The sequence below is a fragment of the Ovis canadensis genome, chromosome 12 (genome assembly GCF_042477335.2).
Source record: "Ovis canadensis isolate MfBH-ARS-UI-01 breed Bighorn chromosome 12, ARS-UI_OviCan_v2, whole genome shotgun sequence".
Lineage (NCBI taxonomy): Eukaryota > Metazoa > Chordata > Mammalia > Artiodactyla > Bovidae > Ovis > Ovis canadensis.
The window spans coordinates 72,964,356-72,991,797 of NC_091256.1; the positions used below are offsets into that span (position 1 = coordinate 72,964,356).

At 44.0% G+C, this 27,442-nt stretch overlaps 1 protein-coding gene across 7 annotated transcripts in view; it reads left to right on the plus strand.

Moving 5' to 3' along the window:
* Positions 1-27,442, plus strand: part of LOC138416653 (major histocompatibility complex class I-related gene protein) — a 33,081-nt gene that overhangs the window by 911 nt on the left and 4,728 nt on the right. For 2 of the 7 annotated variants that reach the window (XM_069546210.1, XM_069546206.1), the window contains exons 1-5: positions 11,760-11,983; positions 22,874-23,134; positions 23,801-24,076; positions 25,094-25,369; positions 25,970-26,071. In XM_069546210.1, coding sequence (XP_069402311.1) covers positions 11,929-11,983; positions 22,874-23,134; positions 23,801-24,076; positions 25,094-25,369; positions 25,970-26,071 — 970 coding nt within the window. In that variant the 5' untranslated portion in view covers positions 11,760-11,928. Of the gene's footprint in view, positions 1-11,759; positions 11,984-22,873; positions 23,135-23,800; positions 24,077-25,093; positions 25,620-25,969; positions 26,072-27,442 lie in introns of those variants that run through there. The other 5 variants (XM_069546213.1, XM_069546207.1, XM_069546211.1 and 2 more) reach the window with 4 other exon arrangements.

The window sequence follows — 27,442 nt, forward strand, 5'->3', positions numbered from 1 at the left end:
CTGAGTTCTGTTATTCAGTCCCTCATCTATAAAGCGTGCATAATAATATTTAGCTTGTGGATCGTTGTGAGGGTTAAATAAAAATGCACGGAAACCCTAAGGCCCCAAGGAAGTAAGGCAGTGAAGTCAGGGAAACTAGTCTGGAAGCTGCTGTGGTCATCCAGCCTGAAAGGCTGAGGACCAGAATAGGACAGCAGAGCAATTGTAAATGGAGAGGAAGCAGACAATCTGATAGGTATTTCCAAGGAAAAACAAAAACACCTAGACGTGATGAAAGGCTGAATGGGGTTAAGAGGGAGAGAGGTGAAAATCAGACTCCAGGCTTCTCTGAGACCCTGGAGGAGCAGCTGAAGGTCAGATGTAGGGAAAAAGAAGCTGTTGGAAGAGAACTGTTTTGCTTCTGAACATATTGAGATGGGGAACTCAAAAGGGATCAATCATTTTTCATTCATTCAACAAACACATGGAAATTGAAGAGAAGATGAGAATAAAGATTAAGAGCCATAGTTGCAGCCAGACTGTGCTCAGTCACTCATTTGTGTCTGACTCTTTGCAGCCCCATGGACTGTCGCCCACCAGGCTTCTCTGCCCGTGGAATTTTCCAGGTAAAAATACTGGAGTGGGATGCCATTTCCTACTCCAGGGGATCTGCCTGACCTAGGGATTGAACCTATGTTTCCTGTGTCTCTGGCACTGACAGGCAGACTCTGTAGCCCTGTTGCCACCTGGGCAGCTGGATTACCTGAGTTCAAATCCTAATTCTGCTATTTCCTGAGTATTGTGTCTTGGGCAAGCTGCTTAGTCTCTCACTGTCCTCAACTAAGAAATGAATACCATAATAGCACCTTGCTCACAGAGTGTCCGGAGAAGGCAATGGCACCGCACTCCAGTACTCTTGCCTGGGAAATCCCATGGACAGAGGAGCCTGCTAGGCTACAGTCCATGGGGTTGCCAAGAGTCAGACACGACTGAGCGACTTCCCTTTCACTTTTCACTTTTCATGCATTGGAGAAGGAAATGGCAATCCACTCCAGTATTCTTGCCTGGAGAATCCCAGGATCGGGAGCCTGGTGGGCTGCCGTCTATGGGGTCACACAGAGTCGGACACGACTGACGTGACTTAGCAGTAGCAGCAGCATAGAGTGTCATCAGGATTAAATGAATCAGTGTCTGAGAAGTGCTTAGAATAGTACTAGCATGTGTTGTAGTCTTACTAAGTGCTAGGCACTGAGGATACAGAAATGAACAGGCTTGGTCCTTGACTTCAAGGGATTCTCAGACGAGCAGGAGAGCAAGGCCAGTTACATAATGAAAGAAAGGCATATGTTGCCAGAGAAACGCGGAGACAAGCCACCAGTCTATTTGTGTGTGGGGGAGGGTGGGGAGGACTTCTGAACAATGGCTAGAGGCAGCCAGGAGACAGCAGGGCAGCCTTTAGAGGAGCCATGGCAGGGGGCATTGCTGGAATGGAAAGAATAGGATTGTGGCCGCAGGAGCTAAGGCTGGAAATGGGCAGGCCCTTGACTGTGATGTTAAGAACTGTGAATACTCAGCTGAGGGAATTGACAGGATAATTCTGGCATTTGACATAGGTGCAGCAGTGGCTGAAAGGTCAGCTGGGAAGTCATGGCCCAGAGAAGGGGTGAGGGTGTCCTGAGATAGGCTCACTGCAACTAGGATGGAGAGGGGGGATATTTTTGAGAAATACTTTAGAAGCAACATGCGGGGATTTGGTGAGTGAATGGTTCAGCGTTCAGTGTTTTCAGAGTAGATGAAAGAAGTAGTGTTTTGGAGTTGGAAGTGGGTTGTTGTTAGTTCCAGTCACCGAGAAAAAGAACATAGGAGGGCTAGATTTAGGGTGGACATAAATTAACTGCTAGCTGGTTGATTTTCCGGGGCTTCCTGGGTGGTACACTGGTAAGGAATCCACCTGCCAATGCAGGAGACACAAGAGACATGGGTTTGATCCCTGGGTTGGGAAGACCCCCCTGGAGTAGGAAATGGCAACCCACTCCAGTGTTCTTGCCTGGAAAATTCCATGGACAGAGGAAACTGATGGGCTACAGTCCATGGGGCAGCGAAGACTCGGACACAACTGAGGGTTAGAGCATGTATGTTGGTTCTCCCCACTAAACAGTAAACTCGCAGAGGGAGGGAGACTTCCAATGTTACTACCACCTCAATGCCTGGCAAAGCCTCTTATTATCTGTTCCATGAAAGGGGTGTCTCTTTCTTTAATATGTCATTGTTTCTCAAACCAACCCAGACCTTGGCCTCTGCTGCCCCAGGGAAAGGGAAGTATAGCTAAAATGGAAGGAAAAATAAAGGAAGCTCTTTCTTTTCCCTCTTCTATTCTTTTTTCTTCTTTTCTTTTTCTCTTCTATTCTTTCAAATTTAACAGGCCTCAGATCCTGGCAGAAACAGAAACATAATAACTCAGGAAGAATACTCAGCAAAAAGTCATCTCCTCTACCCACTCCCCACCCTCCACTACCTTTCGAAAAAGAAGAGTTAAAAATTCTCATGGAGCGAAAAAATCAAAACAGTAGTTGCCTTTGGGTGGGGAGTATGATGAGGAAAGGAAACTTTCTGGGGGCTCGGGATTTTCTGTATTTTGACAGGACTGTAGGTTACACGGGTATGTGAATTTGTGAGGACTTGTCAAGCTATAGTACTTAGACTCTGTCCATTTTGCAGGAAAAGGCTAACATTCCAACTCTGAGATTTTGAGTGGTCAGCCGTGAAAACCTTGGGTCTCTGAGCAAGTCTCCAAAGTTAGGAGAGTGAGTGGTGGAAGATACTACTGGGATCCTGCAATGCATCTTGTGCTGAAATAGGAAATGCCAATGCAGAAAGAGGGCACAGGCCGCCAGGTCACGAGCTCATGAGGACGAGCATCAGAAAGGATCAAATCACACCCTGTTGCTAGGAATGCCAGAATAAACCCGGGCCACTTCCAACCCCTTAAAAGCTGTGAGAGTCCCATATCACTCCTACAAGCGGGTCTCTTCCATTCTCAGATGGGAATGGTATCTAAACTACTCCCTCACTAGGTCATTTTAAGGATCAATTGGAATGTTAAATGTGACTACATTTTGCAAAGTGTTTAAAATACTCTGTGTCCCCCTAGGTCCTTTTAAAAAAATAGTTTTGAAATGTTTAATTGTCGTAAAATACACATAACATAAAATTTTCCATCTTAACCATTTTAAAGTACACTGTTCAGCAGCGTTTACAGTCCCATTTTCAACCAACCTCCAGAACGTTTATTCGCAAAACTGAAACTCTGTGCCCGTTAAACATGTCCTTAGTCTCTCCTCCCCCATGCCTGACAACCACCATTCTACTTCCTACCTCTATGAATTTAACTTCTCTAGATACCTCGTGTAAGCGTTTGTCATACTCTCCTACAGTATTTGTAACACGTGTATCTCGTACAGTATTTGTCTCTTGGTGATTGACTCTTTTCACTCAGCAGAAGGTATTCGAGGTTCAATCATGTTGCAGCATGTGTCAGAATTTCCGTCCTTTTTGAGGCAGACATTCTATTGTATGTATCCATCACCTTTTGTTTGTTCATTCTTGTATTGATGGACACTTGGGTTGCTTCCACCTTTTGACGATTGTGAATAATGCTGCTATGAACATGGATGTACCAGTATGAAGTTGAGATACTGTTTTAAATTGTTTTGGGTGTATACCCACAATTGGAATTGCTGGATCATAATCTTCTGAAGAACTTCCAGACTGTGATAGTGGCTGCACCATTTTACATTCCCACTATAAGTGCACAAGAGTTTCAATTTATTCACATCTTTGCCAACATTTGTTATTTTTTTTTTATGTGTGGTTTTGTTTCTATAGTAGCCATCTTAATGGATTTGAAGTATGTCTCATTGTGGTTTTGATTTGCATTTCCCTAATAATTAGTGCTGTTGAACATTGTTTCATGTAAACATTTCATTGTATAAAATTCCCAAACTTAATTTTTATTTTTTAAAATTTTCTAAATTTTTATTATGTATTGGAATATAGTTGATTTACAATGCTGTGTTAGTTTCAAGTGTACAGCAAAGTGAATCAGTTTTACATATATCTATTCTTTTTCACATTGCTTTCCCATTTAGGTTATTACAGAATATTGAGCAGCATTCCTTTGCCAAACTTTAAATACATGTTTTTCTATATAAATAAACAAATGGCTTATTGGCCATTTGTATATCTTCGTTTGGAGAAGGGAATGGCAACCCACTCCAGTATTCTTGCCTAGAAAATTCCATGGACAGTGCAGCCTGGAGGGCTACAGTCTATGGGATCCTAAACAGTTGGACTCGAGAAAGAAATGGCAACCCACTCCAGTATTCTTTCCTGGGGAATCCCATGGTCAGAGGATCCTGGGAGGCTACAGTCTGTGGGGTTGCAAGAGTTGGACACACCTGAGCGACTAAGCACAGCACATATCTTCTTTAGAGACATGTCTATTCAAGTCCTTTGCTCATTTAAAAATTGTGCTTGTCTTTTTGTTGTTGCATTCAACTTTTTGAAACAAGATTGAGTAAGGGAGAAAAGTGCTATGTAGACGTTAGGTATTATACTCTTCATCTTTATCCCAATCTTTTAAACGCCCTGAGATGCATGTGCTTGTTCTGGAGCACTCGAGAAGACCCTGGCTCTTGTTGGCATCCAATGACCTGGCCATGTTTGCATTTCCCAGCACCAATCATAGGGAATATCCACATGCAAGTTGTGTTTTCTTTCCTTATATATCTAACACAAGAAAGTGATTAACAATTTCTGAAACATCCATTTGATGGTCACCAAAAATGTTGTTTAAAATTATGTATGACATATATTGAAAATAGCAAGACAATATTATATTTATAATATGATTTCAATTCTGCTCATTTTTATATAAAGAAACACTTTTACACATAGAAAAAAGAAAATGTACTTAAAGTTTGACCATTTTCTACAATGGAGTATATACTTGGATAATCAGAAATATAAAAAGTAAAAAAATAAAGAAAAATTGAAGAAAGATAAGTGAGAAAGCCAGGTGACCACATATGCAAAAGTATAACAAAGGTTCACTTCAGTTCAGTTCAGTTGCTTAGTCGAGTCCAACTCTTTGCAACCCCATGAATCCTAGTACGCCAGGCAGCCCTGTCCATCACCATCTGCTGGAGTTCACTCAAACTCACATCCATTGAGTCAGTGATGCCATCCAGCCATCTCATCCTCTGTCTTCCCCTTCTCCTCCTGCCCTCAATCCCTCCCAGCATCAGAGTCTTTTTCAATGAGTCAACTCTTCGCATGAGGTGGCCAAAGTTACTGGAGTTTCAGCTTTAGCATCATTCCTTCCAAAGAACACCCGAGGCTGATCTCCTTTCAATGGACTGACTGGATGTTCTTGCAGTCCAAGGGACTCTCAAGAGTCTTCTCCAACACCACAGTTCAAAAGCATCAATTCTTTGGCACTCAGCTTTCTTTATAGTCCAACAACATCCATACAGGACTACTGGGAAAACCATAGCTTTGACTAAATGGACCTTTGTTGGCAAAGTAATGTCTCTGCTTCCTTGCTGTCTAGGTTGATCATAGCTTTTCTTCCAGGGAACAGTGTCTTTTAATTTCATGGCTGCAATCACCATCTGCAGTGATTTTGGAGCCCGCCAACCCCCGCCAAATAAAATCTCTCACTGTTTCCACTGTTTCCCCATCTATTTCCCATGAAGTGATGGGACCAGATGCCATGATCTTCGTTTTCTGAATGTTGAGCTTTAGGCCAGCTTTTTCACTCTCCTCTTTCACTTTCATCAAGAGGCTTTTTAGTTCCTCTTCACATTCTGCCATAAGGGTGGTGTCATCTGCATATCTGAGGTTATTGATATTTCTCCCGGCAATCTTGATTCCAGCTTGTTCTTCTTCCAGCCCAGCGTTTCTCATGATGTGCTCTGCATATAAGTTAAATAAGCAGGGTGACAATATACAGCCTTGACGTACTCCTTTTCCTATTTGGAACCAGCAGAAGATATTAAGAAGAGGTGGCAAGAATACACAGAAGAACTGTACAAAAAAGATCTTCGTGACCCAGATAATCATGATGATGTGATCACTAATCTAGAGCCAGACATCTTGGGATGTGAAGTCAAGTGGGCCTTAGAAAGCATCACTATGAACAAAGCTAGTGGAGGTGATGGAATTCCAGTTGAGCTGTTTCAAATCCTGAAAGATGATGCTGTGAAAGTGCTGCACTCAATATGCCAGCAAATTTGGAAAACTCAGCAGTGGCCACAGGACTGGAAGAGGTCAGTTTTCATTCCAATCCCAAAGAAAGGCAATGCCAAAGAATGCTCAAACTACCGCACAATTGCACTCATCTCACATGCTAGTAAAGTAATGCTCAAAATTCTCCAAGGCAGCCTTCAGCAATACGTGAACCGTGAACTCCCTGATGTTCAAGCTGATTTTAGAAAAGGCAGAGGAACCAGAGATCAAATTGCCAACATCTGATGGATCATGGAAAAAGCAAGAGAGTTCCAGAAAAACATCTATTTCTGCTTTAGTGACTATGCCAAAGCCTTTGACTGTGTGGATCACAATGAACTGTGGAAAATTCTGAAACAGATGGGAATACCAGACCACCTGACCTGCCTCTTGAGAAATCCGTATGCAGGTCAGGAAGCAACAGTTAGAACTGGACATGGAACAACAGACTGACTCCAAATAGGAAAAGGAGCATGTCAAGGCTGTATATTGTCACCCTGCTTATTTAACTTATATGCAGAGTACATCATGAGAAACGCTGGATTGGAAGAAACATAAGCTGGAATCAAGATTGCCAGGAGAAATATCAGTCACCTCAGATATGCAGATGATACCACCCTTATGGCACAAAGTGAAGAGGAACTCAAAAGCCTCTTGATGAAAGCGAAAGAGGAGAGTGAAAAAGTTGGCTTAAAGCTCACCATTCAGAAAACTAAGATCATGGCCTCTGCTCCCATCACTTCATGGGAAATAGATGGGGAAACAGTAGAAACAGTGTCAGACTTTATTTTTTGGGGCTCCAAAATCACTGCAGATGGTGATTGCAGCCATGAAATTAAAAGACACTTACTCCTTGGAAGAAAAGTTATGACCAACCTAGATAGTATATTCAAAAGCAGAGACATTACTTTGCTGACTAAGGTCCATCTAGTCAAGGCTATGGTTTTTCCTGTGGTCATGTATGGATGTGAGAGTTGGACTGTGAAGAAGGCTGAGCACCAAAGAATTGATGCTTTTGAACTGTGGTGTTGGAGAAAACTCTTGAGAGTCCCTTGGACTGCAAGGAGATCCAACCAGTCCATTCTGAAGGAGATCAACCCTGGGATTTCTTTGGAAGGAATGATGCTAAAGCTGAAGCTCCAGTACTTTGGCCACCTCATGCGAAGAGCTGACTCATTGGAAAAGACTCTGATGCTGGGAGGGATTGGGGTCAGGAGGAGAAGGGGACGACCCAGGATGAGATGGCTGGATGGCATCACAGACTCAATGGACGTGAGTCTGAGTGAACTCCGGGTGTTGGTGATGGACAGGGAGGCCTGGCGTGCTGCGATTCATGGGGTTGCAAAGAATCGGACATGACTGAGCGACTGAACTGAACTGAACTGAACTGTTGTTCCATTGTTGAAAGGCAGATATGACATTTACCCTCTTCTGTGAATTTGTTAGTGCACAGGGAAGGAAAAACCACAATCTCGCTTGGTAAACTAGTGAGTAACAACAATAGTTATAATGATTGCTAACATTTCTTTACTATGGACCAGACATTGTCTAAGTAATATACATGCATACTCTTCGGAAGTGGCTCCAAAATTTCTACATGGGGCAGGTTTAGAATGTAACTTCTTTGGACAACAGGGCTAGGAGACTTGAACTGACCTTAGATGGCAGACCCAGTGTATGTTTTGAAATTATGGGTTATTTGGGATGGTAATTATGTGTATGTGGTAGTGATGCTCTAAAGTCCCAAGAGGGGCTTGCCAGGTGGCGCTAGTGGTGAAGAACATGTCTGCCAATGCAGGAGATGCAAGAGATGTGTGTTCAATCCCTGGGTCAGGAAGATTCCCTGGAGGAGGAAATGGCACCCCAGTCCAGTATTCTTGCCTAGAGAATCCCATGGACAGAGCAGCCTGGTGGGCTACAGTCCATGGGGTAGCAAGGAACTGGACACAACTGAAGTGACTTAGCACACATGTACACGTGCACCAAGCAGGAGACACAGGTTCGATCCCTGGGTCAGGAAGATCCCTGGATGAAGGAAATAGCAACCACTCCAGTATTCTTGCCTGGAAAATTCCATGGGCAGAGAAGCCTTCCGGGCTACACTCCATGGGGTCACAAAAGAGTTGGACACAACTTACCAACTAAGCAACAATAACAGAAGTCCCAAGAAGTGACAGATCACCTCTTGGTTCCATCACTACTGATTTCATTGAATCCACACAACTCTATAAGGCAGATATTGTTATGACCCCCATATTCCACAAGAGAAACCCAAGGCTTGGAGAGGTCGATAATTTGTCTAAGTCTTGTAGGTATGAAGTGGCAGAGCCCCATTTGAAGACAAGTTTGTCTGACTCCTAAACCCATGTTCTTTGCTACAGTACTTTACTGATTATTTGTACAAGGGCTAGCCTTGTCCCAAAATTGGTGAATGGATTTTACCTAACCACTGAAAATGGCTCAAATCAGATTTCACAGACATAATGCAGGCACATGCAGACACACACACACACACACCCCTGTTGAACTTCTTAAAACACCCCAGAGGAAACTACTTATTGAAAGGGATAAAATACACTACAGTGTATTGAAAACAGTCAGTTCAGTTCAGTTCAGTAGCTTAGTTGTGTCTTATTCTTTGCAACCCCATGGACTGCAGCATGCCAGGCCTCCCTGTCACAATATATTTAATGAATTAGACTTTTTGCTAACTTAATAATTTGTCTTTTGGTCTTTGAGGATGACTTGTCCCATTGCAAATGGGTCAGATTCTTCAGAAGGACCTCAAGATATATATAATAAAACAGTGTTTAAAAACCAAAGACATAGATCCATAGTAAACAAGATAAACACAAACTACTCTGACAAATACAGCTTGGGGTTCAAGGATTAGACAATTGCTTAGTGGTAGAGCTAGTTCCCAAGGAGAATGAATAGGACACTTCTCACTCCAATGCTTTCCAGCGTAGTTGCGCAGTCTTCACTTGTCCTTTAAGATACTGACACTTATTAAATCCATTTACTTAAAAATTTTAAGACTATTAAGGCTATGCCATAAAAATGCATGTTGGTACTGGGAAATTGTTAAGTGAAAAATAAATTACAAAATAATATTAGGATGTAAAACTCTGTTTTGGTAAATGAATCCCCCAAAGTGTGTTTGTATACATACATATATAGTGACTGGAGAAGGCAGTGGCACCCCACTGCAGTACTCTTGCCTGGAAAATCCCATGGACGGAGGAGCCTGGTAGGCTGCAGTCCATGGGGTCGCTAAGAGTCGGACACAACTGAGCGACTTCACTTTTACTTTTCACTTTCATGAACTGGAGAAGGAAATGGCAATCCACTCTTGTGTTCTTGCCTGGAGAATCCCAGGGATGGGGGAGCCTGGTGGTCTGCTGTCTATGGGGTTGCACAGAGTCGGACACGACTGAAGCGACTTAGCATAGCATATATAGTCACAGCAAAGTACTGAAAAGAAATATACTAAAATGTTAACATTGGCTTTCTCTGAAGAGTGATTTTTATCTTATTACTCTGATTTTTTAATGTGCTTTCAAGTTTTCTGGGTTGTATTTGTTAATTTGCACTTAGGATAAAATGACTTAAAAATGAAAAGCACAGTCACCATACCTACTTTCTAATGTAAATGCTGCAGACTGCAGTACAGTATGCAGTTTTGTAACAAGATAGGAACAGAAATTCAAAGGAAGACATGAATCCCCTGCTGTGGGACATCAGTGCTAGTGAGAGATCCCAGGGACTGTTGGGGGCTCTGAGAGTGAGAGGCACAGGGGTGCATTTGTTAAGTGAAGAATTAAGGGAAAGAAAGAGAAGGGAAGGAGGAAGGAAAGGAAGAAATATGAAGGTCTGAGAAGACAAGGTGCTAGGAGATGCTGAGAGTTGTTAAATATCATTATTATTTCATTATTTGGCTTCTTTTTTTTTCTTTTGGGATATGGAGGACATGTAGTTTTCTGTTGCTCCTAGAACAAATTACTACAAGACTAAGTGCCCTAAAACAACACAGATTTATTCTCTTACAGTTCTGGAGGTCAGGTATCCAAAAGTGGGTCTCAGGGGCTAAAATGAAACTGATGGCAGGGCTGTGTTCCTTTTGTAGGTTCTAGGAGAGACTCTCTTCTTTTTATTTCCAGTTCTAGAGACTGTCTCAATTTTATAAAAACCCTTGAGATTGGACCCACCAGATAATCCTGGATAATCTCCCCATCTCAAGATTTTAAAGTTAATTTTATCTGCTAAGTCCCTTTTGCCACGCTAGGTAATATATTCACAGGTTCTAGAAATTAGAATATGGGTATCTTTGGGGTGAGGAAGGGGGTGTTATTCCACCTAGCGCAGAAGGAAACTGGTATGTTCTGCTATCTACCTTGTACGCTGTAAACATAACCTCATCTAAATCTTCAACAAGCCTTGTGAAATATATGTCAGAATTTGCTTTTAACGCTGAGGAGACTGATGCCGGTAGGGAAGGATGGGGGGATGGGATAGTTAGGGAGCTTGGGATGGATATGTATACACTGCTGTATTTAAAATGGTTGACCAACAAGGGTGTTCCATATAGCACAGGGCACTCTGCTAAATGTTATGTGGCAGTCTGTGGTAGGAGGGGAGTTTGGGGGAGAACGGATACATGAATACGTATGGCTGAGTCCCTTCATTGTTTACCTGAAACTATCACAACATAGCTTCTTAATCAGCTATACCCCAATACAAAAGAAAAAGTTTTCAAAGCAAAATAGAAAAATTGAGGAAACTGAGCCTCAACACAGTTTGGGATTCTGTACAAGGTCAAGTAGCTAGGATGCAAACATCCCAGGTCCCTGAGCAGGAGCTCAAGCCAGCCTGCCTGGTGGCCTTGCCTCCACTCATCTCTCCCACTCACCTCTACATCCTCTCTCCTGTCTGGGCTTGTTCTCCAACTCCCTGAACAAGCTTATGCTTCTGTTTCCCAGGTCATTGTGCTCTCCTGATGACCATGTAGCTGTGGCTTTGTGCTGAGGTTTGCTAATCGAGGAAGCCAAGCCAGCTGCCCCTCAGAATCTTCTTTAAGGCCCAGGTCTCCCTTGATTCAAGCATTTTTGAGCTATTGCGCTGGGGCTGCTTCAACAGCATGGAAGATAGATGTAAGCTAAAAATGACAGGATAGTCTAGGGGATACATATTATATCAGACATGTGGACTGCAGCATTATAGGAAGCCAGAGCAAGTCCTGGGAACTTTGTGTGAATCTTTCTCATGGACCTTGGGTGAAATCTAAGCTCCAGGGGGACCAGAACTGATTTATCCTTGTGTTCCCTGTGTCTTTCTTATAGCTGTGCTCCATAAATATTTAGAAGTTGGTAATAGGACCAAGATAGGAACAGCAAAAGGAGCAATCAGTGTCTCAGACCAACAAAGGGTTAAAGGTCACTGGGGAAGGCAGTGCTTTAGTTTTCTGTTGCTCTCTATGCTACCTAGCAACTGATGACACCAACATTTCCACTGTTTTGACTGGGAGAGAGACCTTGAATGTCACAGTTGCTGAATCACCAAAAAACGGAGAGAGCCGATACAGTACAGGTTCTTGAAAGATCAACAGGGACCTATGAGTGTTTTTGTTAAAAGAATCAGAAGAGAAGGATTCTAGAGGGGCTGATGATGCTCCTGTTGCCTCTCATCATTGTATTAATGATGAAGCTCAGCGATGCTCGTGAGTACCCCGAGTTCTCTTTACTCTAAACTCCCCAGCTGAGGGAGCCTCTGGGAAACAGTTTGTCTTCCTAAAACTTATGGTGAAATGAAGAAGCCAGGGGCAGAAAAGTATGTTTATTCAACCCAGGACTTGGAGTGATGAACTTCATGTGTGTAGGATCTTGATGTTACCCACCTTTTCTGAGGGGTTGGAAGCCATTCTGGAAAGACGCTCTGGGTAACTTCCTCACTTCCTACTTCCTTTCTGAACGTTGCTCCCTTTCTTTTCTGCTCATGCCTTTTCTTTCACTTTTGTTTTTCCTCCCTGCTAGCTTGGTGAGTCTCATGAGAATGTGGTCAGGGTTTCAGGGGCACTGAAGAGTAGAGCAGATCCTTTGTTCACATTTATTTGTTTATCCTCCTCACCACAAGCCCTACCTGTAACACAAGATCCCAGAAAGATAAAACCATGGTTCTGAACTTGTGTACTGAATGTAAGAGTTATCCACTAAGTAGAAAAACGTTTTCATTGTATGGGGAACCTGTGTTACGAGGGAAGCAGTTGCTTTCTGTTTCCCCCAATACACAAGAATACTGGTGGGTTGGAAGCAACAGGCTTCTCTGCTGTAAGCAACTGCTTTCTCAGCTAGAGTTCAGCACCCCCAGGGGGTTGCTGGACAACATCTAGGCTACCATCATAGGCAATGATGCATGAGCATGATGGGAAGGAGCTCTTTCAAAACATCTGTGTGTTTTTTGATGACCTACTATGTGATGGCACTTTTGGGGACATGATCATGGACAAGATAGACTTAGATCCTAATTCTATAGAACTTAATCCAGAAAAGTCCTACCATTCAAGTCAGAAATGGGAAAGATTGAGGGTGAAGGTAAGAGACAGAGGATAAAAAGAGGGCAGGGGTGATATTTCTAGAAGGTAAAAGCCTATATATTACCTGTATTTGATTCTCAAAGAACTCTCCAATAATGAACAGAGTCTGAAGTACACGCAGGTCTTCCACCCACAGTCCCGGGCTTTCCCACAAAATCATAGTGTCTCTGGATGTGGATGCTCGGCACTTTGATAACTGGAGGGATGAGAAATAGAACCAGTCATCTCTGAAGGGCAGGGAAGGTCACCTTGCACTGGCTCTCCTACTCTTGGCTCCTTCCGCTGCATCCTTCTCTGCCCTGTGTTGTGTCCTGGAGGGTTGACTGCTACAGACGACATCACCCGGTCTCTCTCACAGTCTGATTTCTGTTTGGGTTCACCCAATAGAAGACACCGAGGGAAAGCAATCAGAGAGCGAAGCGAGGTTGAGGTATAACCTTCCTCTTTTCCCTCTCTCTCTAGTGCCTCTGGCAGTATAATAGCTGTGTCCCTCCGCAATATAGTTTTCCATGGCCCCTTCTTCATGGTTCTAGCTATCATTGGGCTTCAGGAACACTATTGGTTCCTCTAATCGCTACAACCCTAGGGCTGGTAACGGCTTCCTATAACTGCTAGCTTCTGGGTTCCCTAACATCCCTCATTTGTTCCTGTAACCTTGCTCACAGCTCTGTGAAGAGTCCCTCTACTGAAGTTTCTTCATGTGACTCATCTAGAGTGAAGGCTATTACCCGCCAGGACCCTGAGTGAGCATGCTGAGCATTGAGGAATGCTAACAGGGAAGGGAGATGGGGCTATGAAAAAGGACCTAGTCTTCTTGATATTTGGACCTAATGCTGGCCCTGAGTGGGAGCTTCTAGAGGTGGAAATGCAGGGAGGAGATACCAGAGTGTTTGAGATCACAGAGCAATAAGATCACTCCAGCATCACTTCCAGTGTGGTGTTCTCATTGACTCCATAGCCTTCAGTAACCTGCTCTTGCCTTTGTACTCCCATAGGTCCTGCTCCCAGTTTTATAATTGTCTATCTACCAAAATCTTTCAGTCACAGCTCTCCTTAAAGCGGGGCAGGGAGAGCTCATTTTTCTCATTTTCCTTGTATGTTCTAGTGACCAATAGGCACTTAATAAATACCTCTTGGGATTTATGTTCCAAGGTGATGTTTCTAAGAAATTGAAGTGTTCTGACTGTACGCCCTAGAGCAGGGGTCCCCAACTCCTGGGGCCAAGGTAAGCGGCAGGCAGGTGAGCAAACAAGCAAAGCTTCATCCATATTTATAGCTGCTCCCCATAGCTCGAATTACCACCTGAGCTCACCTCCTGTCAGATCAGCCACAGCATTAGATTCTCATAGGAACACTCAAGAACTTGCTGCGAACTATGCATGGGAGGGATCTAGGTTGCATGCTTTTTTATGAGAATCATCCTGAAACCGTCCCCCACCCCTCGGTCATTACCGAGTCTGTGGAAAAGTTGTCTTCCAGGAAACCAATCTGCGGTGCTAAAAAGGTTGGGGACTGCTGCCATAGAGAACTGGGGCAGCAATAATGACTAAATTCATGACTGTGGTTTATTCTGGTTGCAGAATTTGTATGAAAAAGAAAGAGGTTTCCAGCCTGTGGGAAACTGGGAGCTGGGCGTGGTGGGTATAATCAGGCTGGGCAGGCATGGGATCTTGCGTGCAGAGCCATATGTGGTTTGTATGGCTGATCGTGAAAAACACCAAGGTCAGTCTCTTGATGTTATTCATAACTCTGTGGATATTGCAATACGGATGCTGTATCAATCTGGTTCATGAAGTCCTCCACAGACAAGGACTGATGATAGACAGTCCCCAGAATTGTCAACTGGGCTAGTGTTAAGAGACAGGCTTGCAAATTATCTGCTAAGAAATGACCTTGAGTTCCAAGAGTTAACAGGAGAAAATATGGGCACTTGCTATAGACCTTATTAGACTTCAGTCTGTTTCCATGGAGCTGTTGCCAAGGTACATGCAGTAGAAATTTCTCCAAGATACTGTTTTACTTCCCTAAGGCCCTCTTCTTCTTAGTTGACATTGAATCTATCTAAATCTGAGAAATTCAACTAATTTGTGGATTTTCTTCTGACTAGTGGGAATATTTGTCTATTCTTACTAAAACCCATTGACCTCAGTCATCCTCTCACCCTAGAGGATTGCCAAGGTCTCAAAGGAAGGGGCCTAGTTTAAAGATAAAACACATGACTTTTTAAATATTTGCTTTATGAAACCCAAATTGAGACATGATATAGGACATTCTTTCTGATGGCCAAGTTTATATTTATTATGGAAAACCTTTCAAGAGTATGAGTACCAAATCACATTTTGTTACAACTTCAATGAATCATTTTATAAGAATAGAATTCATAAAATTGTAATTCTTCTGGGAAATAGGAGACCTGTGGTCATCATCATATACAGAGAGTACTGGGGGAAAAACCATCAAGGGTCATTCATTCATTCTCTGAAGGTCTACATGGCCCATAGTAGTCTCCTTGCTATTCCTTAAACACATGAAATGGGCAACTTTCTGGAGCACTTGGGCTGACTTCCTTTCTCCATTCACATCTCTGCTCAAGTGCCACCTGCTGAGATGGCCTTTCCTGGTCCCTCTACCTGTAAGATCATCCCTCTTCACGTTCTATTTTCCTTGTTTTTGTCTTTTTTAAAATTAGTTTTTCTCTTTTTAAAATTTTCTTTTTTTCATTATTTTTTTCTCCATTAAAAAAATTTGTTTATTTTTGTGTATATTTCCTTTCCCTGCTGTATTTCTCTTCAAAACCCTTATCAGCAGCTGATCTTGTGTTATGTACTTACCTACTGCCAGTCTTCCTTCTAGAAAGGAGTTCAGATAGCTGGGACATTGATGTATTCATTGCCGTATTCCTAGCAGTTAGGACTGTGCCTACTGGAAGTTCAGAAAAGAATAAAATTTAAAAGGGACACTGGTAACCTCCAAAGGGTAGCCTTAAAAGAGTAACTAAAAAGTCAAACTGCCGCATTCAGTACTTCCTGGCCCCCAACAAGTTTCTGTAGTGAGAGGAGTTGTTAGGAGAGACTGGCAGTTCTTGAAGTGTATAGAGCCACCCACATCACTGCATAGTTGGACAAGTGTCCAAAGGCCCTCTTAACTAAAAATATCACCCTCCACTTCTCCCTCTCATTCCCACGATGCCTGAAATTCCAGACAGTAGTTCCCAGGAATCATAATAATTTTGACTGTGTTAAGGCATAGGGCCACTTGGGAGGGCCAACAAATAATTGGGGCTTTGTTGAACTGGTCATCCAATCAGGACCCATGGCCAGTTGTAGGAAGGGCTGGAGTCCAGTTCCCCTGGGACAGGAAAATCTGGGATTAGTGAGTCATCCTTGACACAAGGGGGCGGGAGAGAGCAATGATGAGCTTTGTGAGGAGCCTGAAACAGAGCCTGGGATGGGGAAGGGCCTCTGCTTCTGAAGAGCTGGGCAGTCTAAGGCAGAGAGGCTTCCTGCTTGAGAGGTCAGAGGGAAATTCTTGGGCCCTCTACTTATGGATTCTAAGGATGATCTTGGACAATTTCCTTTGTCTCTCTGAATCCATTTCCTATCTGTGAAATGGGAATTTTCAGAAAGTGAAAAGTGTTAGTCAGTCAGTCATGTCCAACTCTTTGCAACCCCATGGACTGTAGCCCACCAGGCTCCTCTGTCCATGGGATTCTCCAGGCAAGAATACTGGAGTGGGTAGCCATTCCCTTTTCCAGGGGATCTTCCAACCCAGGAATCAAATCCAGGTTCCCACGTTGCACACGGATTCTTCACTGTCTGAGCCACCAGGGGAGCCCTGGGAATTTTAAGATCTACCTCAAAAGGTTGCAGGGCTTCTCAGGTGGCTCAGATGGTAAAGAGTCTGCCTGCAATGCAGGAGGCCCTGTTTTGATCCCTGGGTTGAGAAGATCCCCTGGAGAATGGACTGGCTACCCACTCCAGTATTCTTGCCTGGAGAATTCCATGGACACTGGAGCCTGGTGGTTACAGTCCATGGGGTCACGAAGAGTCATCCACGACTGAGTGGCTGAGCACACACACACACACACACACACACACACACACATACAAAAGGTTGCAATGATAAGTAAATATAATTCATGTTTATCAAAGACTTAGCATGGTAGCTATCACATGGTTTGCACTCAAGAAATAAGTGTGGTTCTGAGGGTTATGATTCAGATTTTGCTGTGCTCCATGGCGCATGGAAGGCCTAACTTCCTAGCAGGTTTTCCACCTCCTCCTCGTGGCATTTCTGGATCCCTTCATGGGAGAGCAGGATGTCTCTCCTAGTTGCTGGAACATTCCATTGGTACCTCTTTTGTGGCACTTACTGCTTGCTGCCATATATTCCTGTGTTATATTTATTTTTGTCCTGTTATTTGGCTCTCCAATGGGCTTCCCTGATGGTTCAGCTGGTAAAGAATCCGCCTGCAATGTGGGAGACCTGGGTTCAATCCCTGGGTTGGGAAGATCCCTTGGAGAAGGGAAGGGCTACCCACTCCAGTATTCTGGCTTGGAGAATTCCATGGACTGTATAGTCTGTGGGGTTGCAAAGAGTTGGACACAACTGAGCGACTTTCACTTTCGTTTTCACTTTGGCTCTGCAATAATACTGTAAATTCCTGGAGGAAAAGAACTGGTGTCTGATCTATCTTTCCCTTCCTGACATTGCCTCACAATTCCTCTTACATGTAGAAACTCAAATATCAATTGCCCTCATGGATGACTATCTGAAAATACGTTAGCAGTTATTGTCATTTCCACAGCCTTTTGTCAAAATGGTCCAGCTAAATGGTCCATCTACAGGCTAAAAGGAACATAATTTCGGATGTAAAGTCACCACTGTATTTGATCTGATTGCTGTTCAGTTGTGTTGTTCAGGCTTTTAAGCAACGTCTATCAGAGCCTGTTGGGACAGAGCAGCCTCTTTGAGAAGTAGCTTGACTGGCCTAGACAGAAGACCAAATTCAAAATTGTAGATTTCAGTCCACTAAGTGGATTGATGTCGATAATCTGTTCATGGAAAGGGAGAGAAAAACCCAATTTTGTAATTATTGCAACAAGAAAAAAGAATCAGAAGGTCAGAATGAATCATATGAAATTGCCATTTTGGTAGATCAAAACTAGTCCAATAGAGGTCTTTTTAAATGATTCAACCTTCATAGTTATATGGAAATCTAATCATCCGGGCAGCATATCCATAGGAATATAACTTATCACAAGGTCTAATGTATCATGAGAGAAAGGATACCATGAATTTTCTCTTGTTTTTTTTTTGTTCTGAGTTACTGACTTAACATCTGTCAACCAACTTCCCATCACAGCTGAGGTAATATTTTAGAAGCCCAAGTAAGGAGCAAGCGTGGCTCATACCTATGGATGCACCAGATGGGTAATTGGGTGCATGGCAGAGGAAGGGGACAAGGCTGTGATGTCTTGGAGCAGAGCCACACCTTGACTGCACGAGGCTGGATGGGCAGGCGACTGGCAGATGGAGGCCAGCCTTTACGGGCAGAGAACCCTTTGAAGTCAGGGCTGGCTAGTGGAGAAAATCTGCTCCGAAACCAGGAATAAGACTTGGAGGTTGGAGAAAAGGGCATTCCACTGTCCTTGGACAGCTGACAACAGACCATGTGTCTCTCTATTGGCCTCTAAACTCTGGATTATGCCAATCTTTATGAAGTTACATTTTTGTAAGAAAGTAAAATTACATGGATTGTAGATATTATGTATAGAGATGATGTCAGTGATACTCATTTAGAATAAATAACCCCATTGAGCAGTAATACCCCCAAGTTGGTAATACTATTTTTTGTTTGTTTGTTTGTTTGTTGGCATCTGCTAGGCATGCAGACCCCAGATGTCATAGAAGGAAACCCAGTTTCCAAGGGAAGTTCTATGTGTCAATGACTCTTTTTGTCTATATGTCATAGAACTCTTTTAAAAATCCTTCTTCCTCCCTCTCTCTTATTCTTTGTCTGGGATTTGATTTCTGTGAGGCTTTTTGCTATCAGAAGCATGGAGGCAATTCCTACCTATTTCTTTTCCCTTCACCTCCTCAGCTCCAGCCCCAGGCCTCACTGCTTTTCCCGGAATGTGCCAGGTTGACCTTTCCTTGGGGCCTTTGAACAAAATCCCTCTGCCTGGACCGCAGTCCCCAGACATCTGCCTGGCTCTCTTGTTCCCCGCAGGCACTTGTTCAAAGTCTTCTCAGAGCAGCTTTCCCTAACTTACACTGTTTAGAATTACATTGCTTAGTCCTCTTTGCACCTTTATTTTTATCCCCTGCACTTTTTAAATGAAGGGTTATATGTATTTATTTTATATTGTCTGCCTTCCTTGTGTCCTTGCATTGGGATGTAGGCTCCAGGAAGGCAGACATTTTCACCTGTTCTGTCTTTGATGTGTTCAGAGTCCAGAACAGCGCCTAGCACAGAGAAGGTACTCACATGTTTGTTGAGTACTCAGATGGAGACTAAGAAAGTGTGAGAAAATGTTCATGACTTGCTCTTCCTTTTGCCTCCATCTTTGAGCATTTGCATAATCTATGGAGGAACCACAAAACCTTTCCAGATGTGGAGAAATAGAACCGTTTGCAAAATCGGTTGCAGATTCCACCATATTACACCTTTTGTAGACTCTAGGCTGCATGTAAATTAGATTTCCGCTCTGCTTCCCATTCACCAGCTTGCCCCTTATGAAAAGTACTTTTTAAAGTATAAGTTCCTGGGAATTCCCTGGGAATTATAATTTAATTTTATAAAACTAAAATTTTATTTTATTTTATTAAAACTTCTATTTTAAAGTTTAAGTCAAGTGGTTAGGACTTGCAGCTCTCACTGCTGGGGTCCTGGGTTGGATCCCTCGTCAGGGAACTAAGATACCCATGTGGTGAGGCCAAAAATGTTTTTTAAAAAAAGCATAAGTTTGAAGTTAAATTGATTCACATTCACTCCAGCATAATTATTTTGAAGCAGAAAAATAGAGTTTTGAACACAGTTTATAAATACCTACAAATATTTAAGTTCCAACCATGGGCTAGGCTCCCTGTGGCTAGGACTTGTAGGAAATACAGAAGGAAGAAGCTAAATCCCAGTTCTTAAGTATCTTAGGACTGAGAAGTGGGTAGAAGGTGAACAAAGATAAGAAATAGAAGGCAGAATACAGAACTATTGTTTTGGGGATAGAATTTATGCCTCTGCTTTACCCTAACTCTTGTTTTCATAAGAACCAACACTTCTTTGATGGTCTTATGTCCAATCTCAGAGGTTTTCAGTAGGTTGCCTCCCCATTCCAGCCCCCACCGCCACAGGAAGGGAGAGGGGTGGGGAATAAAAGGTCAAAGCAGTACAGAGGGACCGTGGGGCCTTTATGCTCTGCCCAGGCCTGGGGGAGACCAGCCTCCATCTTGCTCAGCACCACAGCTGACATGCAGGATACTACCTCCAGGGAGGGGGCCCATGGGACATGGGTGCTGCCAAAAACTGCTCCCACCCCAGCTGGAGGAGCAGAGAGAAAGAAAACTAGAAAGAAAGAAAGAAAACTGGAGGAGCCTGCAGGTTACAGAACTAGTGCAATTGGTCGGAAGGGGCCGAGGCTGAGTAGGCCTGGTTCGGCCTCAGGGAATCCTACTCCCCAGCATTATTGAGGTGAGGGTTCCCTGGCCTTGGGGAGGCCTGTTCTAAAAGATAGTCTGCACAGTATGGATTCTTTCATAAACAGCTTTAGAAAAAGTTATAGCCAGACGTGCATGCACAAAAATGAACCCAACCATTTTGTGAATTTTTTTTTTAATTTGACTTTTTTCTTAAACACATATTTAAAATGAAGAGGAAAGAGTAAACTTCATTAAGTGGCATTCAACCTGGGGGGTCATCCTGACCCTCATCTGAAGTTCTCCACAGTGACCAAGGCCGTGCCTGAAGATCTGAGCATTCACAAAAGGGACAACAGTGGAATGAGCTGCCTGGAAAAAACTGGGGGAAATGGTGTCTAGGGCAGCGGTTAGACACATACAAGAGAAGCCGTGGATGTGGCTCCACCTTTCAGAGTGCCCTGCTCCCAACAACTCCCTTATCCACATCCTTTCCCACAGAGCAAGGCGTCCATGAGGCCAAGCAGAGGTGCTTGCCCTGGGTCTGCACCTCGCCACAGGTATCTGGAACCTGCAGCTCTCTGCCCAGATGACTCAGGGCTGCTTGAATTTACATGGGCCTCTTCCTTTGGTCCATCCGCCTAAGGATGGACTATGCTGCTGGTAAGGCCTCTGCTAAGTCCAGGAGGTGGCAAAGAGGCAGTGTTTATAGATGGAGCCTGAAAGAGAGAGCAGGGTGTCTACATGTGGGCACCAGGCCCTTAGCAGAGCTGGGGGGAGTTGGGGTAGGTAGAGAAGAAGGTGGGTCTCAGGCTAAGGCCCAGGGGCTGGAGGACGGAGGCTAGCTTTCTCTGTGCCACCACCAAGTCAGATTTTTGAATTTGAACTTGGGCTTTGAGGTCATACAAAGGGATATTTGTCAAGGTAGGGAGGGTAGAACATACTAAACAGTTCGTTAGCTTGATTTATCCCTGTAAGATATTTGGGCCTCTGGCATGTGGGCCTCCTCTGATCTCTTGACACAGCCTTGCAAATGTCAGGGCTGGTCTCGGCAGCTGTCTTTAGAGATGCATTTTGCTGATTGGGGAGGATGTTGATGGGTCAGGGGGCAGGAGGTAACAAGATAAAAGGCCTAGAGATGGGCATTTCCAGACAACAGTGAGCAGAGCAGGGAAAGAAAGCCACCGTGCTGCATGTCTCCTCCCCGCCAGCTCTTTGGCAGGACATGGAGGCCCTTGGTTTCCTCGGCCTCGGCTCTGCTTACCTCTTAGGTGTCATTTCTCCTCTCCTCTGTGATGCTTGCTGAGCTCCAGCATCCTAGGCCTCTGATTCCCGCAGTGAGCCCCGTTCTCCTAGCCTCTGTCTGTACAAATTTTCTGTTTTGCTCCTACTGTCTGTCCTTTCTCCTGTGTCCCTGCTCAGCCTCATTGCCTGCTCACCTCCTCCCCATCCCAGCATCTCCCCTAAGACGTATCTTCTCTAGAAAGTCTTCCCTGAGGGCCCACACCTTGCACTGACCCCATTATGACACCATCCCATTCCTTCTAGACTGCGCTGTCTCCACCAGGCGCGGAGCTTCCTGGTTGACACGAGAGAAGTTCAGTACAAAAGCAGCAGAGAAAGTCATGCAGTTTTGTTTCATCTTAGCCGGCTTTTGACCATCAGGGACTATGACAATTCTTACAGTGAGGTTTGGCTAGAAGAAAAAAGTAGAGAAAGAATAGGAAACTGGTTTTCAGAGTTGGTTTGATATAATAGACAAAGCATTCTGCTTTTTAAAATTTGAAAATTAAATTTTTTAAGGAAAAATTAAAAATTTTCCTTGGGAGGCCTGAGTCTTTATGTGGGTTCTCACTGTGGGTCTGTCGAGCAGACTAACCAACCTGGGGAGTGTGTGTGTGTGTGTGTGTGTGTGTGTGTACACGTGTATGCTCATGCACAGCAGTAAGATAGGGGCCCTCATTTATCACCCTAGAGCCTCTGCTGGTGAAACCTGGGGGTTGGTTATCAGGGTTTTCAAACCCTCAGAATCCCTCAGGGACAGATCTCCCTGGAGGGGCCAGTGAGTGGTCCTGGGCCCCTCCCCAAAAGACCAGAGCACTTTACTTCACCTACAAGTTGAGTTACGTGTGAAAATGTTCAATCTGAGGTTTCCAACCTGAACAAAACAGGCTCCAAGTCTTGGCTAAAGCTCTGAAGTCCTTTCCAGGTCGAAGTTCCTGGGGTTCTGTGATTCCATAAGAGGAAGTAGCAGCCGGGTGCCTGAAAGAATGGGTGCAAATGAACACGGAGGACTATCATGAGGTTTAGATGGAATCTAGCGGCTTATGGATCTGGATCAGCCATGACCCTAAATATCTGCCTTCTCTGCCTCTCTCGCAGGGACTCACTCTCTGAGATATTTTCGCCTGGGCGTCTCAGAGCCTGGCTATGGGATCCCTGAATTTATTTCAGCTGGGTATGTGGATTCTCATCCCATCACCATGTACAACAGTGTCTCCCAGCTGAAGGAGCCACGTGCCCCATGGATGGCGGAAAACCTGGAACCTGATCACTGGGAGAGGTACACACAGCTGCTGCGGGGCTGGCAGCAGGCGTTCAAGGTGGAACTGAAGCAGCTGCAGCGCCACTACAATCACTCAGGTGGTGAAGGCAGCGGGAATGAGCACGTTCCATCTCTAGTCCCCAGCCCGGTAGAGGCCCCTGGGCTGACAGTGACTGTGGACCGAGCTGCATTCTTTTGGCAAAGCTCGGCAATCTTGTTGATGGGGTTCAGTGCCTGCCATCTGTCCTGTGCCTTTTCCACATTGTCTGTTTCTTCCCCAGGACCCCGTGTGCCCCCATGTCCCTGTCCCATCCCCATTCAGGCTGCTGACCTGCAGCTTCTCCTTTCTCCTCCTGAATCTAGCTGTTGCATGTCTTATTTCCAGGCTTAATGAGGTGCTTGCTTATGGGCAATGACTTACTACATTAACTTTCCCCGGGGATATTTCTGGCTCCTGGATATCTCTCCCTCTTCCACTGCAGTAAAAATTTATCAGTTAGTTGTTCCCAATATAGGATAACTCCACAAAGCAGGAATTATCATACTCCTTTGACATGCAATAGGTACTCTGTAGATACCTATGTATAGGTGGGCTTATATCACAGGAACTTTCTGGAGACTCAGTGATGCCATGCCAGGCCTGTGCAGTGATGTATTCTGGGGTAGAAGATGCTTCCAGCCATGCCCCCAGTCAGATCATCCGGGTACCCACCTTTACATCCGCATGTCAACCCCTCCCTTCCTGCCATTCATGTGTCTTCCAGGGTTTCACACTTACCAGAGAATGATTGGCTGTGAGTTACTGGATGATGGCAGCACCACGGGATTTCTCCAATATGCGTATGATGGACAGGATTTCATTATCTTCAATAAAGATACCCTCTCCTGGATAGCCATGGATAATGTGGCTAACATCATCAGGCGGGCATGGGAGGCCAATCGGCATGAGTTACAATATCAGAAGAATTGGCTGGAAGAAGAATGTATTGCTTGGTTAAAGAGATTCCTGGAGTATGGGAAAGATACCTTACAAAGGACAGGTAAAGAGGAGGGGGACTCCTTGTCCCCACATCCTCAGAACTAGTGGTTTCATATGTAACAGTCCTCTGATTTAGCTTTTAACCATCCTTTTCTGAAATCTGTTCTGTTAGTTGGGCTACAGTGACCTGTAACTCCCCCATGAAAACTTTCCCTAGGTACCTTTTTATCAGCATTTTAACAACATTCAGCAATTCTACTTGTTTTGAGTGCAGTATGTCCAGGGACACTTCCTTTTGGGGGATTCAGTGAGATGAATCCTCCCATCTCCTGTTAATGATAAGTTGGGTAATATTGGGTTGGCCAAAAAGTTCATCTGGGTTTTCCTGAATGAACTTTTTGCCCCGCCCCCCCATATTTTGGGAGGTAATGCAATTCTTCAAGCTTTGTAGTAACCAAGAGATCATACAACACCCGGATGAGTAAAAATCTGAAATTAGAAAAAAAGACAGAGGGTCTTTGCTTTCCTTAAGAGGTTAGGATAAGATTCCTTTCAGTAAAAAATTCCTCTTATACATCAAAGATATGATTCAAGTGGTCAACTTTTAGTTAACACAGAACTTTTCATGTATGATCTCATTATTCAAAATGAATTATGTCTGTATCATGCTGTGGGAAACTCCCAGACACAATGTGCCTTTTCCCACAGGAGTGATGTTTAATGGGGGGGCTTTCCAGAGCTATGGCAGCCCCTTGGGGAGGCACCTGCACTACAGGTATGAATATGAACTCTCTGTTCAAGCACATCGGTTTTGGAGGCAGATGACTGGAGTTTGTTTCAATTCTCCCACTCACTAGCTGAATACTCATTTTCATTTTAATGGTTTCAGGTAACAGAAATCTGCTCAAACTGGCTTTAGATCAAAGAATTTGTTATTGGTGAACCTGGGTTCTGGGTCATTCTTATTTTTAGATGTTTCCTGCAATGAAGAAAATTGGGAAATGCAGTTGCTGTTTTCTAATATTGTGCACTCAGTACATAAGATACTCTAATTATAACTTGAACTTCTTTTTTCTAGAGCCCCCCAAAGTCCGAGTCATTTACAAAGAAACTTTCCCAGGGATTACAACTCTTTACTGCAGAGCTCATGGCTTTTACCCCCCAGAAATTTCCATAAACTGGATGAAAAACGGGGAAGAAATTGTCCAAGACACCAATTATGGAGGCATTCTTCCCAGTGGGGATGGGACCTATCAGACTTGGGTGTCTGTTGAGCTGGATTCTCAGAACGGTGACATTTACTCCTGTCACGTGGAGCATGGCGGCGTCCACATGGTTCTTCCGGGTTTCCAGGGTAAGGCTGGGGTTGTGGCTGCCTGGGTAGTAAGACTGAGGAAAGGTGGTGAGCAGGAACCGTGGATCACTGCGTGCTTTGGAACAGGTCTGTTAAATCAGAGGTTCTCTCAACTTTTTGGTCCCAGGGCTCCTTTATACTCAAAAAATTATTGAGGACCCCAAAGAGCTTTTGTTTATGTAAGTTTTATCTATTTCTATTTACTCTATTGCAAATTAAACATTTTTTTTAAAAAAGTAAACACTGAAAACATAGCATTCTATTTGCTGTCAGAGTGATGATGTCATCTCATATTGTGTGGCCTCTAGAAAATTACACTGTGCCCATGTGAGAGATGGAGATTAAAAAAAGGGGGAGGTGGGGAATCATGACTTAGATCTCATTGACTCTCTGATTGGGTCCTGAGGACACCTCGGGCATTCAGACCATACTGTGGGAACAGCTGTTCCTGTTTCAGATTATTCTCCACACAGCTGTGAAGAAGTCATAGTAAGAAAAGTAGTATTGGGCTTCTTGATCACAGGAAAAAGTCCCCAAAAGATAACAGAGAAGAGCAGGAGGACACGTGGAGTTTTTCCTCCCTTATTTGTTTACTTTCAGATTCGGAAACTATGCTTCTGGTGATGAAAGCTGTTGGGTTCATTGTCCTCGCCATTGCCCTGGCTGGAGTTGGCATCTTAGCCTGGCGAAGGAAGCCCCGAGGTAAGAGGCACGTGGAAGGAGCCTGGGGATGACAAACTGTCTCTCCACAGCGCCAGAGTTTTATTTTCTGCACCTGCCACTCCAAGCCCCATTTAGAACTGGGTTTGGCCTCATTTTGTACCATAGGACCCAAAACACCTCTCTCAGCATATAGGGAACACACCCCATGGATGATGCTTGCAAGGAGAGTGGTCTGTTTCCTAAGTGGTGCCTGATGCCAACAAAGTGGTACAGTTCCTGTCCAGATGGACTGTCCTTCGTGCAGTTGGTTCAGAGACGATATGGTGACATTGATTTGTCTTTTTCCAAATGATCTCATTATTATTAGTTACTACTCACCTTTTAAAAATAATTTATTTGAATTGGAGGCTAATTACTTCACAATATTGTGGTGGTTTTGCCATACATCGACATGAATAAGCCATGGGTGCACATATGTCCCCCCCAGTCCTGAACCCCCCTCCCACCTCCCTCCCCACCCCATCCCTCTGGGTTGTCCCAGAGCACTGACTTTGAGTGCCCTGCTTCATGCATCTAACTTACACTAGTCATCTATTTTGCATATGATAATATACATGTTTCAATGCTAATCTCTCAAATCATCCCACACTACTGACTTGAGAGGATTTTGTCCTTTGTTTCAAGACTTCAGTAGCTTTTCCCATTTTGACAAACATTCTGTCACAATCATGTGGAAGTCCTTTTTCTTCTCCGTTTTTTTTCTTTTTTTGGTCTGCACTGGGGCTTTGCTGCAGCACCCAGACTTTCTCTGGTTGCAGCGCTTGGGCTTAGTTGCCCTGTAGCATATGGGATCTCGTTTCCCGACCAGGGATTGAATCTGCATTCCCTGCATTGAGAGGTGGATTCTTAATCACTGGACAATGAAGGAAATCCCTGCTTTTTCTTCTAAATTCATCTTTCAACCCATGAAATGTGGAAGAGTAGATCCCTTTGGAAAATGGAACTCAGGGTAAGAAAAAGGAAAGGAGAAATGAGACATATGGGTTCTTGGTACCCGGGGAAAAACTTCATCCATTCCATAAACATGTATTAAATGCCCCCTGTGTTCTAGGGATTGTACTAAATGCTGGGCTATCACAATTCAAAAGACAGATGCAATCCCTGTTAGAAAGCTTACAGTCTAGTCTTACAAAGGTCATTTCCCACCTCTGGCTTCACTAGGTGCTCAAGTTGATAAGAGCATAATATTGATGAGGCCTGGATTATGGGTTTGAACCTAGTTGTGGGCCAGGAATTTGGCTCTACTTCATAGCCATAGTATCACCCAATTCAGGTGATACTGTTCAAAGTGTGCTATTAGTTAAAAGAAACACCAACCCTGTACAAGAAAATTAACTCAGAGTTAATGGA